The 22627-nt window shown below is 39.1% G+C and overlaps 1 protein-coding gene across 1 annotated transcript; it reads right to left on the bottom strand.

Annotated features, from left to right (window-relative positions):
- Nucleotides 1-1767: 1767 nt before the first annotated feature.
- On the bottom strand, nucleotides 1768-22345 carry LOC137256062 (uncharacterized oxidoreductase YjmC-like). Its single transcript, XM_067793746.1, has 12 exons — nucleotides 22180-22345; nucleotides 20797-20904; nucleotides 18729-18809; nucleotides 15791-15852; nucleotides 9463-9516; nucleotides 8894-8992; nucleotides 7262-7327; nucleotides 6219-6288; nucleotides 5387-5502; nucleotides 4044-4139; nucleotides 2790-2900; nucleotides 1768-1883 (listed from the first exon to the last, which is right to left on the bottom strand). Exons 1-12 carry the CDS (start codon nucleotides 22343-22345, stop codon nucleotides 1815-1817), a joined length of 1098 nt encoding a protein of 365 aa, XP_067649847.1. The 3' UTR covers nucleotides 1768-1814.
- Between the last annotated feature and the right edge of the window lie 282 nt (nucleotides 22346-22627).

Below are 22627 nucleotides of genomic sequence, written 5' to 3'. Positions count from 1 at the left end.
TAATTTGAACGCGATTGCTTGCACAAGATTTATTGTAGTTGAAAACTAAAAGTAGCAAATAACTCTAGATTATACTGAAACGTGTCCATTTATAAAGCGCTAAACGCCACACGAGGTGTGCCCATAGCCCTAACAATCACACATTATTACCACGGATAACCCAAGTTGCCTATTAGGCGTAATAAGGTTATATCCACATGACTTTTTTCCACCGGGTACCCATTTAAAGTCTTTCGAAAAGCCAGGAGAAATGCCTGTAAAATACGATTCAATTGCACGATTGCTTTTGAATCATGAGCATCAATCACTATAGTGACGATACCAAGTGACGGAGAAACTGTGTATCCTACCCCTACGTTGGCCTCATCACAAACTCACGCAAAGGCAAATCAATTGTTCATCTGGAAGAAAAAACCCCCGAAACATGATGCAAATCGATTATACCCCGGTATTTGTGACAAACGGTAATTCCGAGTTGTGAGTACTTGATTCTTATTAACTTACTGCTCACAAACTGTTCCTGTTTTTATCATACATATCAAAGTGGATTTTCTGATCTCAAAAGAATACATCTGCACGGCTGTGTCAGTATTGTCACGTCATGTAAAATCGTGCGTGACATCATGAACAACAGAAAATGCCTTGGTGTACGGTCATCCTTCATCGGTTGTTTCGCGTAGCTGTCTTCAGCGTAGTTAATCCCAAGCCTAGCAATGTAGCATTTCATACATTTGTTCTTCCATTTTCTCAGTGTCAGTGAGTAAAACCAAACGGAAATCACGTATCCCAGTGAAGTGATGGTATACGTTCGGGGTCTCCCCTTCTTGGCACACACATCTTTTTGCAGATGGACTGACAAAAGACAAGGCGGAACGCAGAACTATTTATCTGTGCAGTGAAATATTATCATCTATCTCGAGATTCCCTACTTTCCACATATGCGTTCAGAAAACATGAATACATTTATGTTATAGTGTATCCATATGTATATTTGTCATGCAACAGACATTACAACAGACATCCGGCGTACTAACTGTTCACATTTCCAAATACTGCGTCATCCAACACTATTGTATGGATCACACTTAAATTACACAAGTGTCCGACCCGTGAAGGTCCCGGGGTAGAAAAGGCCTTCAGCATCCCATGCTTGCCATAAAAGGCGACTATGCTTGTGGCGACTAACGGAATCAGATCGTCAGACTAGCTGACTTGTTTGACACATGTCACCGGTTCCAAATTTGCGCAGATCGATGCTCATGTGGTTGATCACTGGATTGTCTGGTCCAGATTCTATTATTTACAGACCGCCGCCATATAGCTGGAATATTGCTGAGTGCGGCGTAAAACTAAACCGAATTAGGGCAGCATTTTTATGTCCTGTGTTTTGCATCGTCCTTCCGACCCTTCTAATTTTAACGGTGACAAACAAACAACACCGCCGACTCGAACCTAAAACGTACCGCTTCGTCATGAAAAAATGTTTATCTTTTAAGCAGTCGCTGACACAAGTCCAAAGAACGCCAGAAATTGTAATAATTGCAATAAATGAGAGTCAAGGACAAAATTCCATATTACTGACTTTATTTAATATCTTTTTGTGTCACGATCAACCGATGTCTAAAATTTGGTGGCAACGTGAAACACATTAACCAAATTGATGCCCTTTGGTATATGTCTTCAGAATGGAGTGTCTGCACAATAGGGCAGAACTAGACACTCAAACATCCCGGGATTAACACCTTTCATTCACTTAATTTCACATTCAATAAATTATAATTCTTCGAAGCTGGCTGGTTCCCTCTTCAGCTTGTCTAGTCATGAACTGCAGAATCTTGGCATCTTTTCATGGGATCGACACCATATTCCTTCGCAATGTCGTCCTATAAAGACAAGGTTCTCATGCAAGACGACCTTTTATGCTTTCGTGATATAGTGCATTGCAATACACTTCGCCGTCTAATATTACGGGGAAATAATCTGTCATTACAAACTTTCCTCATTCCTACATCCACCAAACGCACATGCACGCACACACACACACGCGCGCGCGCACACACACACACACACACACACACACACACACACACACACACACACACACACACACACACGCAAGCACGCGCACTTTCCTCTCCGCATCTTTCCATACCCTAACCCATGCCTGTCTTAAGAAGAAGCGACTACCGGTATTTGGTGGTCAGGTTCGCTGACTGGGTTGACACATGTCATCACATCATCCATCCAAATGCCTAGATCGATGCTCAGGATGTTGATCATCATGGAACTGTCTTGTCCAGACTGGATTATTTACAGACCTGCACCATACACATATAGCGGGAATATTGCTGAGTGAGGCGGAAAACTATGACCATGAAGTTACGACCTATTGTCTCCATGTGGCATCCCCACACGCAACACATTGTTAAAAGCGGCTTAAAACTGCATGCACACACTGATTTGTGACTCATTGCTGTGAAATTACTTTACTGAAATACAGTGAATGAAGAGATATAAATGTTGATAATATCAAGAAACAAACACAAAAACGCAAAAATATATAAAAAAGGAATCCCCCCTCCTAAAAAAAAAAAATAAATAAAAAAAAAAATAAAGAAAGTGATAAAATAAAAAAACACGTAAACAAAACCCATTTACATTGAAAAGGAGCCCCAGTCAGATGGGAACCCGAGTAATTGTGATCTTGCTTCATTTGATTTGCAGTATAATAATAAGTCTCGGGGACTGTAAGACAGGCTAGGAACAATGCTGCACCGACGTAGGCTTACAGCGTAATGGATCTGTGATTCTTGGTACGGTATCCCTCCTCGTTTGTCGCACATCGCCGTGTGGTTTCTCTCTGGGTCACCGGCTACCAACACCTCCGTCTCTCCGTCAGCCTACAACACTTTTGTCTGCGTTATAGCGGTCACGCTCTCTATTTGATAGATCCCGACAAGCGGAAAATAAGATGTCCTAGTTTACTGAGACTATAGAACGTACAGACAGCCTATTGCGAAATATTTTTTTTCTATTCCTGTATTACATAATACATATCGTGCATATTCTACCAAAACATAGTATTTGTGAATAGAATTTTCTATATTAGATTAAAAATATCGATACACGTACATATCCTCAGATATAACGAAAAAATCCTTAAACATTGTATGTGCACATTTGTTGACAACAGTCGTGTTGAAAAGTGAAATTGAAAGACTGTCGACATGCATACGTTACTGAAATGCAGTTACTCCATCAGACATATAGTTAAATCCATTACACATAAAGATACCCCACCAAACATACAGCAAATCCCCTCATACATGCAGTAAAACCCATCAGACATACAGTTACCTCATTAGAGTTACCGGTAAACATATCAAATATTCAGTTAAACCCATCACACTTAGATAAAACCATCAGACATGCAGTTAAGTTACAGTAACAGAAGTCAGACATTTAGATAAACCCATCAAACATACAAAAAAGCCATCAGACATACAGTTAAACCCATCAGGCAGGCAGTAACACAAATCCCAGATACAGTAAAATCCGTCCTATATACAGTTAAACTCATCAGACATACGGCAAAACCCATCAATGAGACGGTTAACCCATCCGAATTGTTAAAAGTTAAAACCATGAACCATACAATTAACCCCATCAAACAGGCAGTTGAACCCACCAAGCATACAGTTAAACCATCAAACAGCTGATCCCATCAGACATACAACTAACCCCCATCAAACATACAGAGCAACCCATCAAACATACACTAAATCCCATCAGACATACAGTTTAACCCATCAGACAGAGAGTGAACCCCATTAGATACTATACAATCCATCAAACATACAGCAACCCATCAGACATACAGTTAAACACAGCAGATATAAATACAGAGAAACCCATGAAGCATACAGCAAAGAGGGTTAACCCGATCAGACATACAGTTAAGTGAGTCTACCCGCCAATACATGCAGTTAAACCCGTCCTGCATACAGTAAAAAGCATCAGACAGTTAAACCTATCAGACATACCGGCTGAAGTCCTCTGCAGTGGTCAATCATTTGACTCATCCTGTCCTCGAACCCAGGAGCGAAGGCGCCGGGGTCAATAGCCAAGAAACACTGGCCCTACCGAGAAGAACAAAATATTTAAACTAATATCCACTCAGCAATACTGAGTTGCATTATGTGACATATTTGGAAAAATCTTAATGGTCTGTCACAGATGATATGTCGAACGTATGCAGATTACATAATATTAGCACATGTGTACTATCTGTATACTTGTTGTTTCTTGACCCGCGAAGGACCGGGTTAGAATATTGGATTTCAGTAACCCATACGTGTCGTAAAAGGCGACTAACGGGCTCGGGCTCGCTGACTTGGTTGTCACATGTCATCGGTTCCCAGTTTAGAAGATTGTTGCTCATGCTATTGATCACTGGATTATATGGTCCATATAGCTAAAATATTGCTGAGTGCGGCGTAAAACTAAACTCAGCAATGTTGTTTCATGTGATTTACTTTGATCATCATAACTGGTGTTGCGTTCATGGTTAAATTACAGACGATCCACTTACTACGGGCGTCACGATTAGCTGTTAAATGATACGTCGTTTGGGGACACAAAAGGTGTATGGTTGTGGGTTCGAATCCCGGTTTATCATGGTTTGGCAGCTTCCTGGGACTTGCACCTCTTCGAGCTTTCCTGACACATAAGTGGGGCGGCGGGGCGGCGGGGCGGCGGGGCGGCGGGGCGGCGGGGCGGTTAAAGCGCCCGCCCGTCGCCATTTCAATACGGGTAAAATGTGTGAAGCCGATGCCTTGTGTTGATATGGTGGGAATATAACAAAAAAGCGTTCGAAAAACCCGACTCACTGCAACAGTACGCTAACATGGTGTGTTGTATCTGAAAAACTGTTCACAGCGGTTTCAAATAAACCCACGGTCATTCGTACTAAATTGGTCTTTGGTGTTTCCCTTTATGATCCAGAGGCGGGTGGAGTGAGTGAGTGAGTGAGAGAGACCAGTGCGTGATTTGACCTTCAGCAACCCATGCTTGTAAGAGGCGACTAATGGGTTGGTTCGTCATGCTCGCTGACACACGATACCCAATTACACAGATCGATGCTAATGCTGTTGATCACTTGGTTGTCTGGTCCAGGGTCGATTATTTACAGACAGTCGATATTGGTGAATGTGGCGTTAAACAACAAACAATCCACCATGAGGATTTCTGTCGATTTCGGTGTTACATATTTAAATAAACAAACAAAGTACGTTACAATGTAGTTCAAGCAATAAATACAGAACAAATATCACTTGTCACAGATCGAGTTGCGTAAGAAAATGGGAGGTAACTCCTGACGGCTTACCAGATTCGTCTCTTGTTGCGGATTGGGATGTTTCACATTGGGACTCGAGTTGGATCCGCTGAGGATGCTACTGAACATTTCTACCATCATCGCTAAACCGTAGCCCTTGTAACCACCTGCGCAAATAAATAAACGTCATATAATTCATCTTCAATCTTAGTATCACAGCAAATCGTCGCCCCTGTAATCCCTTCCACACATGAGTGAGTGAGTTTAGTTTTACGCCGCTTCTTGCAATATTTGTGATATATCATGGCATTGGACAAGTATGGGCTTCACACATTGTACCAGTGTACAAGCGAACACTTTAACCAATTGGCTACCCCGAATCACTGAAAATATGTGACTCACAATGTGCTCGTGCAAAGAAAGGGTAAGCACATTCTGCTCTTTTGACTGGTACACACATTTTCCCACTGAGAATGACAACCAAACCACAGAATCTACCCACGAAGTCCTTCTTTAGACAGCATTTACGACATGTAAGGACAGACAGACAGAGAGACAGAGAGACAGACAGACAGACATTTCATTCAGTATTTTGGGGTGGGGTATCGTCGGGGTTGTTTTTTGTGTGTGACCGAGCTCTGCAATTTGAGCCAAGCGCAGCAAGTGTAAGGAAAGGGATGCTTTTGTTAGAGTGGGTTAGTTTAGTTTTACGCCGCATTTAGCAGTATTCCAACAGTAACAGAAAATGGCTTCACACATTGTACCCATGTTGGGAATCGAACCCGGGTCTTCGGCTTTAAACGCTTTAAACACAGTGCTTTACCAGCCCCCGAGCTTAGTTGGAGCTCAAGTGCAATGTTTTCATTATATGCCACACACTTACTGGTGTGTTCCATGCCTCCTAAAGGTGTCAACTTCCTACTCTTTAGGGCTGTGTCGGCATCAGTGGTCGACTGAAACACAATACACCCATGTATCGAGCTACTCTGCAGTGTCCTGTCTCATTACACGTCTATACTTAGCATAGCAAAACATTAAAAGTTTGGAATTGAAAAAGATATTCACAGCTGTATATGTTAACGTGCATTCCTAAACTGAACCCGGTTGTATCAAATGGATCATTAACGTCCCATTAAAGTTAATGAGTTTAGTTTCATGCAGCACTGAGCAATATTCCAGCTACATGACGGCTGGCTGTAATAAATCGAGTCTGGACCAGATAATACAGTGATGAATAGCATGAGCCATCGAGCTAAGCAACTGGGATACAATGACGTGTGAACCATGTCAGCGAGCCTGACCACCTGATCCTGTTAATCGCCTCTTACGACAACCATCGGTTACTGATCGCGGTTCTTCATGGGTTGTACAATTAAGCTTTCATCAAGTAACGTATCGTTAAATTATGCTCCTCTTACGGTCATAATTTCAGTGCGAGGCATGATTGACGAACCATTTACCACCATTTCACAATGATGGCATTATTGTAAAAGCGGAATTTGTAAGGACAAATAACACCATGAGGAATGCTGGGTGGGTCCAAGACACCGATTGTGGATACCCCGAATGTGAGCACCCGGTATGGGCCAAACTTGACTTGAAAAATGGTGAAAAAGCATGACATGAAAAGCATTGGAACACTAAGCACGTCATTGCGCTTAAATATTTCGCTAATCATATATCTTGATTCCATAAGGGCGACTGTCAGTAGAACGATAAATCTGTTCTTGGAGGTATTCAACATATGCCTGCTCAATATATACTGAACAGCAAAAGAAACGCAGGTTTCGAAAAAATGAAATATTGAGAAAGTAAGCGATCATGTTTGTCTCCTCTATGTAAAAACTTGACAAAAAACAAAGTTGCTTTTCTTTTGGTGTTCAGCGTAGGTAGAACGCTCAGTTCTGTCACGAGTCTGCAGCTTACTTGCCCGTTGTCATCAACAGCCCAGCCCTCAGGGATTGGTTCCCCGAGACGATGTTTTATCTCAACCTGGGAAAAAGGCAAATGGGTTAAAGTACATACTTACATATCTTTACAAGTACAACGGGTAAACGGAGACGTACGGTTACGTAGTGAAAGGAGTAGCAGTAGTAGAGGTGGTGGCTGGTGGTGGTGGTAGCAGCAGTCACTGACGTTGTCGTAGTTGCAATTTGTAGTAGTAGTAATAGTAGCAGCAGTAGTGAGTGGGTGAGTTTAGTTTTACGCCGCACTCAGCAATATTCCAGCTATATGGTGGCGGTCTGTAAATATTCGAGTCTGGACCAGACAATCCAGTGATCAACAACATGAACATCAATCTGCGCAATTGGGAACCAATCACATGTGTCAACCAAGTCAGCGAGCCTGACTACCCGATCCCGTTAGTCTCCTCTTACGACAAGCATAATCGCCCTTTATGGCAAGCGTGGGTTGAAGGTCTACCCCAGGACCTTCACGGGTCAGCAGTAGTAGTAACAGCAGCAGCAGTAGAAGTAGTGGTAGTGAGTGAGGGGAGACTTGTTAAAGAGTCACTCACCAATGGAATTAAAGTAGGTCTTAGAAGGGCATTTAGAAGTGAAATACATAAGAATGAAGATTTTTATGGATATCAACTTCTTTATTATGAGAACACAACGTTTCGGAATTAATGCTTACTGCATCATCAGGTGAGTGAGAATGGGGTACAGAGCTATATTTATATATACAAGTAGAACAATAGCAAAGTAACGAGTGGAATGAATTAACGAAAGCTGGAAGCCAGATAAACAGTGCTTGTTTATACTGTTTATACAGTAACTCTTTATACTGTGTTCTCATAATAAAGAAGTTGATATCCATAAAAATCTTCATTCTTATGAAATTAAAGTATTTAGTAATTTTACATGGATGTTTGATAACGGTTAATGGAGCTTTAACATGTTTCCGTAACACCCCTCAGAGGAAAGTGACAACTGGAAAAAATATAACCAGAGAAGCTGTGGTGCAAACTGTCGTATGACGACATAATATGACGCATGCAGGGCATGAAGTTTGCAAAACGTTCAATTAACTGTTTGTGCGTTCACCATGACAGTACACATTTATATTTTACCCACTTTCACTGTTTTGGTTAACATGTTTTATACATTAAATCGTTTGCACACTCAACTTCAACATACGTAACCATTCTTACAGTGTTAAGCTTGTCAGAACATGCTTCATTGATTTTAAAAATCCAATAGAGACGCAGACGCCATGGTATATAGTCGGGGGCGAGATAATGGATCTTAAAAATAAAATATTTTGTACGTTTAACATACGTAGAGATGAGACAAATACGGTAACACTGCAACAAAAATCAGACCCTATAACCCTCGAGAGAAACATACAACTATATGATGTTTAAATATTACAATGAAAGTGCCTTGAAGCATGTAATAGTTGCGCGGATATGAGGGCTATATAAATCCAGGCATCATCGACATCATCATCACCATCACCATCACCATCATCATCATCATCATCATCATCATCAAGTCACGTCTGTGCATGACGCCAACATGTCTCTTGAATTGATGTCATAACCAGCAGAAGTACCTTTCCGAAGGCTACTGTTGACGTCGCCATATCGAGGACGAAACTGTCGTTGTTGTTCGCTGGCGCGGCAACACTGAGCGGGTTGGTGCCAAACACCCCCTGAAAAATAACTGAATTGTGCATTTTTACACCACAAGGAAAGGACAGCTTCACATCTCTACTAATTTAAAAAAGTTACTCTTGCAACATACTCAGGTCTAGGATTGAGCTCAGCGCGCAGATCATCAGGGTGTGCTGTTTGTTAAGGGAGATAACTCCTTCGTTCTTCTTCGCGCAATGCATAAATTCACAACAAATAACAACAACAACAACATGAATCTATCATCATCTGTCATGAAGATTGAATGATTCTGTAGGAGTGAGTGAGTGAGTGAGTATGGTTTTACACCGTTTAGGCGATATTCCAACAATAGCACGGTTTGGGACACCAGAAAGGAGCTTCACCACTGTATCCATGTGAGGAATCGAACCCGGGTCTTCGGCTGAACGACCGAACGCTTTAACCACTAGGCTACAACACCACCCATCGGGAAAGATGAACAGGTGTCAAAATGAGATAGATGTATTACCTGTTTCGCTCTAGTCGGGACAACTGTAGGTGTTGCGTTGCACAATGCGATTCCCTGTAAACAGATGTGTAAACAGTTTCACGAATACTTAACATTGTGACATTATTTTCTGTCATTCTTACTACTGTTACAACAAGTGCTCCACTGTGTTCATTGTGATCGTGACGTCATATCAACTCCTTGTCGACAACAATTAAAGTTTTGTTTTATTTCTTTTCATGTTTTTATTCCCAGAATTATGTTTACAGATTTGTCTCACTATAACATTCGATACAGGTAGCTTCATCATACACAAGTACAGTGTATCCTACATCACATTGCCAAGAATCATACTGTTCATAAGTATGTAAAATGGTCAAACTAAGCGTGTATATTAATTATTACATGTTTACAGACTTTACATCGTTAGCACAGTGTAGGTAGTTCAGTAATACACAAGTACAGTGTTTCACTTTGTCAATACCATGCTGTTCCAAAATATGCTAAATGATCAAACTAAACGTATATATAGAGTGTTACATGTTTAGAGACTTTACCGCAATAGTACAGGCCAGCATGGGTAACTTTGAAGTACGCAAGTACAGTGTTTCTTTAATCACACTGTCAAATATCAATCTGTTCACAAGTATACAAAAATGGTCAAACTAATCATGCATATTGAGTGTTACATGTTTACAGACTTTACCTCAGCAGTACAGTTCAGCATGGGTAACTTTGAAGTACGCAAGTACAGTGTTTCTTTAATCACACTGTCAAATATCAATCTGTTCACAAGTATACAAAAATGGTCAAACTAATCATGCATATTGAGTGTTACATGTTTACAGACTTTACCTCAACAGTACAGTTCAGCATGGGTAACTTTGAAGTACGCAAGTACAGTGTTTCTTTAATCACACTGTCAAATATCAATCTGTTCACAAGTATACAAAAAATGGTCAAACTAATCATGCATATTGAGTGTTACATGTTTACAGACTTTACCTCAACAGTACAGTTCAGCATGGGTAACTTTGAAGTACGCAAGTACAGTGTTTCTTTAATCACACTGTCAAATATCAATCTGTTCACAAGTATACAAAAATGGTCAAACTAATCATGCATATTGAGTGTTACATGTTTACAGACTTTACCTCAACAGTACAGTTCAGCATGGGTAACTTTGAAGTACTCAAGTACAGTGCTTCTTTAATCACTTCAACATCATGCTGCTTACAGGTATACAAAAATGGTCAAACTGATCATGCATATGGAGTGTTACATGTTTGCAAACTTTCCTCATTTGTGCAGCACAGTACAAAGTAGCTTCGTAGTACACAAGTACAGTCTGTCTTCAATCACACTGTCAAATATTATGCTACTCACAAGTATGCAAACTGGTTAACTAAGAATATTTATGGAGCGTTACACGTTTACAGACTTTACCTCATCTGTGCATATATACAGAAAGCTCACTCATCTACAGTGTTTCTTTAATCACATTGTCAAATATCACGACGTTCACAAATATGTAAAATGGTCAACTAAGCATATATATGAAGTGTGACATGTTCTACAAGTCTGTTGATAAAGTTAATCTTTAGCAAATAATGTGTGGAAGGAGGACCAGAAGCTAAAGAATCTGTCATAATTACAATTACAAAAGGCTATCACACTTATTGCCAGATAATATTTGATGATGTTTCCTTTAATATGTCTAATAATCAGAGTTTGCCTCTTTCTGCTTTTTCTGTAGATAGCTTCTTTAACCACCAGAATTACAGCATACAATGAGTTACTGTGTTTGTCTTTAAGTCCAAACATAATATTATCTAGTGAAAAATTAATTTCACTCTCTGAAACATTTTTCAATTTCCTTCCATACCTTTTTTATTACACATGGACGTTCAAACAACGTTGTACCATAGTTTCTGATTCTTGTCCACAGAAATTACACAAGTGTGATTCAGATATTCCTATCTTGTACAGAAAGCTACATGTTGCTAAAATATTATTCACTATCTTAAACTGAAACCATCTCATCTTCACATTCTCAGTACATCTAAAAGACATCAAATTAATGATTTCATGTTCTGATCTATCAATTAATCTATTCAAACACTTTTGGCATTTCTCTTGTGCATCTGTACTAAATTCTGGAGCAAAAAACTAAAATCTGACAGAACACTTCAATACTGTTTTGTGTATTGATTATGTTGTATACATTAAATGGGAGGATTGGACCGTATGTCCTTTCTTGGTAGTCATAAATCAAAATTTTGTTAATATGTCTCGCTACTGTTGACTTGATTCCTTGATATTGGATAAAGTTAGTTTCTATATTATATGCTTCTACACATTTGTTAAATAAATAGATTTCACACTTTTCATTAAACATATCTTTAACAAAACATATATTCCCTTTCCTCTCCATCGTCTATATTCTATCCATTTGCCACCGACAAAAATATTAAATATTAGAGTTGTACCATAGTGATTGAGTCTTTATGTCGGAAGTATTTGTAATCTTATCACAGCATTTTGATAGATACAAACCCCATGCCAATATAACATCCCTCCAAAAAACATTTGTAATATATGGCACTAAAGTTGTATTCATATATAAGTAACCAGCTAACCACAAAGTATGTACTCCTGGGATGAAAGTTCCAGCATGTTTGAACCAATATGGCTTACTGTACAATCTTTTCATTCATGATAGTTTTTGTGACAACAACTAAAGTGAGGCCATCCATTGTTCATGACATCATGGATCTGATATGACGTCATACAAACATTTGAAGCTTCTGTTTGTAAGTGACATTCATTTGCAAGAACAAAGGAACGTTTTACGTCCATGTACGAGATGGTTTAGTATCACTGTAAATTAACCGAATTAAACCAAAATGAGTCATGATACTTACAAACACACTTTCATTCATTTACAATCTCCAAAACATGAATTCTTAGAGACACCAAACGTTTGTCCATGGACCGACCTATAGGCCCATTTGAGTTTTCGAGAAAAAAAATGTTTTATTTTTTCATCCGTAGCAAATATTCATTACAACTGCATTTTATAATTTTGTCAAATCCTTTGTCAGAAAGTGGCCACAGTGCGGAGTGTTAAGGGCTTATGAGTTGGGAGTCCAGAATTAAATTGCGACGCGTTAAAGGATATCCTTCTGGCAACCGAAAACTCGGCTAGTGCTCATTAACGACAGCTAACGTCAAGTGGAGTAAAATTAATCTATGGTAACAATATGTAGACAGGGCTAGAAAATCATGATCACCCAGAAAAGTAAGTCCTCTTGCTCGCAGATTAATCTCTGCAGTTAATTTCAGAAAAAAATACAGGAACTGCTCTGCATAGAATTCATGCATCGATGCGATGCGGTGTGACCTATAATTAATATTTTCAAAAATAAATCATATATAAAGCCAATAAATTTTGAAATGATTCAGGAGGAACTCACAAGCTGTTATTACTTTACGAAAAACACGGCATAGACTCGGGTTCAATTCCCCACAAAAGTGCAGTTAGTAAAAGTCATATCTGAAACAAAATGCCATTAAATAGGCTTGGGCTAGAAATGTTTATGTCCGTGTTAAATATTTTCAAGTGGCGGAACTAGCTAAGTCCGATTGTGACAAAAGTTGACCAGCTAACAGGCGAAGTAAACTATCCTCTCGTGGAGTTAGAGGTGAAGCCATCATCAAATACTATTGAATGGATGCGTGTCAAATGTAGGTATAATCGTTGTGTTTTGAGTGTTTCGAGTTTTAGTCAAGTAACCTGAGAACTTTCATGATATTCAATAAATTTTGTCACATCCGATTTTAGGTGAGCACATTTGTTTGATGAGTAAACTAGACAATACTACACACGTGACAGCGTTTATATGCTGAGTGGTAAGGATCATCGCTTTCTCGTCCTGGTATATGGCTTTCTTGTGCCATGGTATCGCTTTCGCGTCTCGCGTTGTCGCTTTCTCGACTAGTATAGCGCCTTCTCGACTGGAATATCGCTTTCTCGTGTTGTATATCGCCTTCTCGACTGGAATATCGCTTTCTCGACTGGAATATCGCTTTCTCGACTGGAATATCGCTTTCACGTCTCGTACTATCGTTTACTTGTTTCGCGTTATCGTTTTTCGTCTCGCGTTATCGCTTTCTCCTCTATTGTTATCGCTTTCTCTTCTCGTGTTGTCGTTTTCTAGCAATCGCAGTTTAAGGCGAGAAAGCGATAGCCCTTTTCAGCCACCATAGTTTAATGTGGGCCTAATTTCGCGCTTCAAAATCCTTGGGAATACAAGGGCGTTCTCCGTCACCGCGTTGATTCGGCGTATCTGTCATTTCATTGAGAGAATCCGTCAAAGGTCATCCGCCAGTAAGCATTTATAGTCTGGTTCATAATTATTGAGAATTTTTCTTCTTACTTTGAGCTATCCTAACACCTCAACTGATTCACTGATACTTAAAACTAAGTAATGGTATAAGGGAGGTAACTCATCTTGGCCTACTGAGTATAGTACAATTAGAGTTACCTCCCCTGAATTTGTAGCAGACGTCATTTTCCTCAGCACTGTCAACAATGTCTGCTGAAGATAAAAGAAGGTTGATTTTTGAGTTGTGTAATCAAGGAATTGATGATGTAAATACACTGGCAGAGAGAACAGGAACTCCTCTTTCTACTGTGTATAGGATTAGGAAGAATTTTAAAGAGGGAAAGGATTTTGGGCATCAGAAAGGAGCAGGGAGACCCAGAAAATTGGACTTCTCAGATCGCGTCCGGCTGGGAATTTTAGCGTCTAAAAAGCAAAGGGCAAGCATCTCCAACATCAGGTATGAAATGATAGAAAGGGGATCAACAGTTGTATCAAAATCTACAGTTAGAAGAAATTTGATTGATCTTGGATGGGAGAAAAAGACTGGAATTCTTTCTCCTCTCATGAAACAAGAACATAAAGACAGGCGTGTTGAGTGGTGTTTGGCACATGAAAACTTTGACTGGGAAAATGTGATTTTTACTGATGAAAGCTCAATATGGGTATATCCCAATAATGTGAAAATATTGACAAAGTCTGCGTCAGCACCGTTGTATCGACGACCTAAATACAGCCCAAAGTTTCATGTATGGGGAGGGATATCCTTATTAGGAACGACCCCGCTGTGTGTGTTTGAGGGAAATCTGACAAGTCAACGCTACACTAACATATTAGATAATTTTCTGCTTCCAAGTGCACATGTGTTTTATGGAAATGACTGGATTTTGCAGCAAGATAATGATCCTAAACACACCGCAAAACATGCCAAGCAGTGGTTTCAGGAGAAAAATGTGACTGCATTACCATTTCCTGCATATAGTCCTGACTTAAATCCCATTGAGAACATTTGGGGGATGATGAAGGAATGTGTGAATCAAAAGGGGTTGACAAAAATTGAAGACATGAAGAGAGAAGTGGTCCGATACTGGGACAGCATAACTCACGAGACACTAACCTCTCTGATAGGAAGTATGCCTACCCGTCTTAGACTGTGCCGTGAAGCTCAAGGAGACTTGATAAAATATTAAATTGTTACCTACACAACATGAAAAGGTCAGTTCACTTTCACAATACATTCAATTTTATCTGATTTGTTCTCGTTTAATAATATGAAATGCTTTAGCTATTCTCAATAATTTTGAACCATACTGTATAAGCTACAGTAAGTAAACACCACCTCTCGCCTTCGTAAACCCGCTGTACGAGTATCGGTCAAAGATCCAGAAGCTTAGCATCGAAGGGGTAAGTCGTTCGGAACAAACAGCTTTGTACTGATATTACTTGTGAATTGGGGCCTGTGTACAGTATGTAAATGGTTCATTGAGTGATTGAGTGATTGAGTGAGTGATTGAGTGATTGATCGATCGATCGAGTGAGAGGGCGAGTGAGTGAGTCACTGAGTGAGTCACTGAGTGAGTCACTGAGTCCATGAAGCATGTGTTAGATATGTTTCTATTGTTATTTTTCTGGCTGGGCAAAATAACTGTGAGAATGTTGTTGAGCGCAATTCCTAACATATTAATTGGAAGTCACTTGCAAAATTTCGTTACCAAACTGCAAACCTATCACTGTTGTAGTGATTTGTAGTGAGAAAGCATGTTTTCAGGTCGATTGTAACTATATTCTACCAATATCTCGCCGGGTGTTTAAATAAATGGATACTAATATGACACAAGTACCTATGAGCTATTACATCCATCGAACCCAGGTCCTAGGCGTGACGACCCAACACTTCAACCACTAGGCTACTCCCTGGGGTTTGTAGTTATATCGTGCAGTCAACATAAGTAAACTTGACTTACTATAAACCCTTCCTTCATCGCCATCATACTGTAATGAGCCGCAATCCCAAAATGGTTCGATCCTGCAGAAACAGATATTTATTGTTGAATGCATGAGTCATAATACAACATGAAGTTATCATAGTAAAGTTATCATAGTAAAGTTATCATAGTAAAGTTATCATAGTAAAGTTATCATAGTAAAGTAATCATAGTAAAGTTATCATAGTAAAGTTATCATAGTAAAGTTAACATAGTAAAGTTATCATAGTAAAGTTATCATAGTATGGATCTGCGAAATGACCGTGAAAACGTCTCAGCAATATTTACGACGGTGGTTAGAGGGAGCGTGGGTGTTCTTGTACATGATCTGTTAGCAATAGCAATATTCCAGCAATGTCACGGATACCAGAAATGGGCTTCACAGACTGAACCCATGTGGAATATTGAACCTGGATCTTCGGCGGTTATCTCCATAAACTTAGACAGCCATAACTTAGTAAGTAAAGGAAGGGTATATATTAAGACAAAACCCGTGGCTGAAATGGAACAGTCCTAAATAGTTCTCAGTAGACCTTGTGCTGACAGAACTAGACAGTTACACCTGCCCGAGAAAATAGGATTAGTAAATTTTGTTACAGCAAATATGTCGAAGATGAGCTACACTTTCTTGCCGAGTGAAACTTTTATTCAGATATCAGGTATTATTTATGACAGGACATGTCCCGTATCTATTTTCAAAATGTCTCCAAAAGCTCAATCTATATTTGTATTACGTAATGAAAGATTTGTGAAGTAATAACCCAAATTGATAATAGACGAAAACACGCGCTTTAGTCCTGGGCAATAGTAATCAGTCATGTATTTTGATATTTTAATGAGGATGTTAATAGTTATAGTAAGAGTACGTGAACATGACGCTCATATCCAGGCACATTGCCTGCTACGTACATTACTATCCCTGGTCATAGGACACTATCGTACTTTCACGTTTACAAATCCCTGGGGATCATACATCCATGTTGCCTGTCAGGCGCAATGAACTTGAAATTCACATTGCCAGCACATCCTCACGGGTACCCATTTTAAAGCTGAGTGGATCTAAGTATCATGTGCAAGGATACTATGCACATTTTATGGAGTTAGCATGTCTCATAGGCTTTTTATTGTCAATATGCATGACGTATTGAACATAGTACCATAATTACTATTTACTATTTCCATTTATCTATTTTGAATAGGGCTGATGTAAAGTGCCAGTGCCAATTTCTCTCTGTATGTGGATTTCAAAAAGGCTTTCGATTCGGTTAATATAACTTTGTTATGGTTTCCAGTTATGAAAAAAGGGTTTATGGAAAGTTGCTGCTGGTTTTACAAAATATGTACTTTAAAATAAAAGCGTCTGTTAGAATATCTGGTACTTCTATAGCACAGTATTTTGACTGCTTAAGTGGAGTGAGACAAGGATGTGTCCTCAGTCTATTTCTATTTTCAATTTTTATCTCTGAATTTCAATGATAAAAAAAAAATAAAATAAATAAATAAAATGAAAATAGCTGTCTAACGGTGAGGGTAAATTTTTCTGTTATGGTTGGTTTTGTTATGGTTTTCAGTTGTGAAAAAGGGGTTGGTGGAAAGTTGATGCTGGTTTATGTACGCTAAAATAAAAGCGTCTGTTAGAATATCTGGTACTTCTATAAAACGGTATTTTGACTGCTTAAGTGGAGTAAGACAAGGATGTCTACATATCATCATCATCTTGGTATCATGTTTTCTACTAGGTTGCCTTGGACTGTTTGCACTAAGACGCTTGTGGCAAAAGCCAGTGAAGCCTTATTACTTATAAATCAGTTACAACATAATTTTAGAAATATTCCTGTTCATGCGTTAGTTATTTTTTTCACTGTAAAATAAAACCAATACTACTGTACGGGACAGAGTTGTGGAGATTTCAGAAAAGAAGTGTTATTGATAATTTTCATAACAAATTTTTGTAAACATACATCAAGTAATGCTGAATTAGCTGAATGTGGATGGTATAGTATGGATGTAGAATGATAATCATCTTAGACGTGTTACATTTTGGTGTAAACTATTAAGAATGTCTCATGATCGTTATCCAAAACAATTTTATAATTATATACTTTGACTGGATTATTTAAGATGAGATTAATTGATTATTCAAAGCAAAATATCAGTAGCTATATAACGGAATCATTCAGTTATTCTGTCATCATTGCCTCTTGATAATCACATTGTAAGAATTAATGTAAGAGACTTACATTGCATGTATTACGTTTACGATGTAATATTAAGTGGAAGGAAACTATGAACTCAGATGTAATTTGTAAGATGTGTAATAGGAATAGACATGAAGACGAGGTCCACTTCCTATTTCCTAATGTGATAAATATGCAACGCTACGACAAACATATTACCGCTATGGAATAATTTAACAAATGATTGTAATCTCATAAAGTTAATAACTTCTAAAGAGAAGTTACTTTTAATGAATTGTGCTAAATTTATCAAATCAGCACATAAATGTCGTTTTTCTATATAATGACAACACAAATGTCTGCCTATTGTCATTATGCAAGGTTTCGGAAAGTACTAACACATCACGTCACGTCACGTTACGCCACATCACGTCAGTTTATGTTGCCTTACGCCACAGACTCCTAAATAAATACATATAAAATAAAAAATGAATAAATAAATAAATTAATAAATCAATAAATTATAAATTAAAGATAAATAGATAAATAAATAGATAGATAAATAAATAGATAAATAAATAAATAAATAAATAAATAAATAAATAAATAAATAAATAAATAAATAAATAAATAAATAAATAAATAAATAAATAATTGTATCAGTCACTGGGCTAATCGAGCATGCGTGTCGTCGAACAGCGGATCCTTGCAACCAATGGTGATGCACACGTACAACTTACTATAAACTGACACCAACCCCACACCTGTGCTCCTGGCCTTTCTTATGGCGAGATTCATACAAAATCTGCCAACCACCGGCCCTGAAACATATCAGTATACATTACCAGGAAACAGAAAACGCAGGTGTTTGTATGTATGATGAAAACACATAGCACTTAAATTACAGCGATTAAAACCATACAAGCCGGAGGGAAATTTAATTCGTGTTCAAAACAGTGTAGGGATTACGCGTAAGCGTAGTAGAGCCACGGCCATGTTTTTGGGTGTCACTATCCCCTACGTAGGGCATACTATCTCCTACGTAGGACTTAGAATCCCCTGATGGTTCCGATTATGAAGTGTGGTTATTAGACTGAGAAATGTTTGGGTATGCAGGACGTTAGATAGTAGAAATGCACGTCAATCCATATTTATGACACCAACGCAGTGTTACTACAAAGTGTTATTTGTGTGTGTGTGTGTGTTTGGGTGACGCGGACCTACATCTAATTGCAGTTATGGGTATTCTCGCTCTCACTCTCGCATACACAGAGATTGTCAACATAGTTGTTTGTATAAGTATAAGGCTATAATTACGCATAGATTGCCTCCGATAGACACGTTTGTGTACGCAGATTGTGACTAATGTGCAACAACCTCTGAAATATCCAGCGCACAATAGAAAAATGTAACGAAGGGCAATATGTAACAGTGAACTAACCGCAACGAGTAACAATAAGGGAAACTGAACGCGAGGCAGTAAAGTACAACATTCGGTAAACACATGAAAGCAATAGGCAACATTTATACTACCCATCAAAAGTCCAGACTTACTTAAAAGACCACTATATGTTATACATGTATACATGGTTACAACGAAGATTCATTTCTCCACCAACTTGGGGGAAACAACTGCACAACATTATGCAGATTAAATGCACGAGGATGATTAATTAAATTGCTGAAAAGCATGGGCAAATATCGTGTGTGCATGACAATAATCTTGTCAGCGTTACGAATTTGTTTTGTTATACATCAGTTCATGTATAAACAGTACCTGTAAGCAGTATGGAATATTTTGCAAAATTTAGTTTCGAACAGTTGACTGAAGTATGCGGCTACATTTACACTAGTGAGTCTAAACTTTAGATGGGTAGTATAGTTGAACACACGAGTCTAATGGTGAATGAAACACATGATAGTAGACTCTAATGGTAAATATAACACATAACTGTAGATTCTAAACGTAAATGAAACACATGGATGTAAACTCTAAAACAAAGACTGAAACAGTCACATAGGAAATGGTTTCCGTGTCTGGGGGACCTAAGTTGACCATTTCAGATTAATGTGTATTAACATATATCGAGCATCTCCTACAGATTTATTTTATTAAACTCGTTATAGATTTAGTATCAAACTCGCTTTCGCTCGTTTCATACCAAACCATAAACTCGTTTTATCAAAACTGGTATTGCACAGGAGGTCGTTCAGTATCCTCTATTTATATTACTTGATTTAATGGATATTGGCGCCCACTTGCTCGAATCAGTGATGACCACGTATTATTGACGAGCTCTGAAGATATTCTGTCACACAAGTGCAAGTAGTATGCATCATTGTTCTTCTCTCGACATTTTACCATACCTTTTCGAATGATCTCTCTGTTTTTGTACAAAAGGGAGAAAGAATGAAAAATAACCGAAGGAACCGTCCTCGGGTAGTCAAATCTAAGTCGGATTTCATTCTTTCTTACTTTCTTTGGGAATAAACTGATATATTTCTCATTGCTAGCAAAATCAAAAGAAGTTATGTGGGACTTATTTCTTCAGTCCGTCACTAAGATCTGTTAGTGAATGTGTGCCGCCGTTCTTGGCTTTTCGAAGATGCGAGACAGGCCATCCGATCCCGTTATTCGCCTCTTATGACAACCGTGGTTTAGGGAAGGCCAATTCCAACCCGGATCCACGTCGAGGGTCTAAACATGTGAGAAGGTGCGACATTTTATGGCTGCATACAGAACGTCTAAACATTAAAGTGTACATTGCTTTATTGAAAATGTGCTTTGTAGACTACACATGAACGTACCTAACATGTTGTTTCCATCAACAAGAGCCGTTGCCAGGGATTCCTTGACAACCGTTGGTTCCTGGTGTTCCTTCTGACTAAGGAATTGATAACTTTTTATGTAGAATCCTGAAAAATAATGCACTGCATGCAACGACTAGCATACCCGTAACATGCATTGATAACATCTGGGTAAAACTTTGGGTTTGGGCGCGTGGACATGACGTAAGCCTGCTTATTGTGGCGACTGGAGTAGCCCATCCTTCTGATGCGTTTCTTTGTGCATGTAAACGCATATGATGTAAAAATACTAGATATGCAGTCTGTTTTATGTTTGCCTCGATGCATACAGATTCAGAATGACGAAGTCGGTCCGCGCCATTTTATGACAAACAGGATGACTTCAATTTCTGTAGTCTCTTTTTGTCGACCAGTATTTCAACAACTTCAGTGTTTGATCACATAGCTCCTGCCGTACAATCGAGCCAATAGGGCGTAACATGTGTCTTGCTCAAACGTTGTTTGATCAAAGTTGCAAGCGCAACATTCATGGGCCATTAAAGCTTCCACAGTGTATTATGGTGAGATATGTTCAGAACTTTCAAACTTTCAAACGGTGACAAAATAGGCTTGGTTGCAAGCCCTGATTTGTCCCGCACGATTGTTACAGTTTACACGCCTCTGCATGTGTTTATGACTGGTGCCACTGCTTCAATGTGCGGTCTCTATTCAGAGCTCCACTTGAAGCTCGGTGTACGGTATTTTGTTAGCAAACCTCTAATGTTATGGGCGCTCTCAAATTGTCGCACTTAATCGTCAGCACACAAGTTCAGCGACCTCACTCGGCCCCGTTGACTTGAACAAACATGAAGAGGCGTCAGTGTAAGTCTAGAACACGTACGCTTTTGTTCTCCTGAGATTTACTTTGCTATGATAAGCCCGAAGATCAAACAACAGATACTTTGATATGTGGTACATTTGGAAGAAGATCGAAATAATAATCAGATGCCATGAAGATGCATCATCAACATTTTATTCCAATGAATGATGCCAACAGCATGCATTTGATACAACAGTACAACACTGTGATAGTAATGTTGGGGTAACTGGCACAAGGCGGTCAAACCTATAAGAGTAGGTCATAGAATCAGCTGATCAGTTACAGTACCGAACAAAAATGTAGGACCACTTCGTCCATGCGAAATTAAAACCGACGTTAATTACAGATGCACCTTGCGGAAGTTATATATTTCACAAAGTAATAATGCGAACAGTTTCAATCTATTTTCGAGGTTACGGTTCAAGTGTGAGATTTGTGTACAGTCTCTTATCGGAACAAGTGACGTTTGAACAGAAGTGTACATTTAATACTCCATATCACGCGCCAACGCGAAATTTACTTACGTAGCCTGTTTAAACCATGACTGTAATGTCCTCTACTGTCAGCATCGGCAACAACCTCTGCCAAAGAGACAGCATGATCAACCGGAGCTCCGACCTTGACCATGCATCGCTTACAAAAATCCAACAGATCGTGCCTTCTCACGACGTACTCAATGGACGCGGCCATTTTGAATCTCGTGTGATACCTACCGCGAGATGTTCTTGTATATGGGCCAGATGAGGATTATTCCTGTCTGTCGATAACAATATAGTACGTATGCAAGGCCACGTTTTCTGCGTATCTTCGTTGTCTGTCTACCATCTAATCAGCTCAGCACAACGCATGCAGATAAACCGACTTATCTCTCTCTCACACCAACCCACGAGAGCACGTGCACAGTCGCTACCGCGCGCTCGTCCACAGCATACACGCGTACAGCCCAAGTGGTTCGACCGTGAATGCGAACAG

Source organism: Haliotis asinina, chromosome 11 (assembly GCF_037392515.1).
Source record: "Haliotis asinina isolate JCU_RB_2024 chromosome 11, JCU_Hal_asi_v2, whole genome shotgun sequence".
Taxonomy (NCBI): Eukaryota; Metazoa; Mollusca; class Gastropoda; order Lepetellida; family Haliotidae; genus Haliotis; species Haliotis asinina.
Note: the sequence above shows the minus strand (reverse complement) of the source record. Positions and strands in the feature narration are given on the sequence as shown.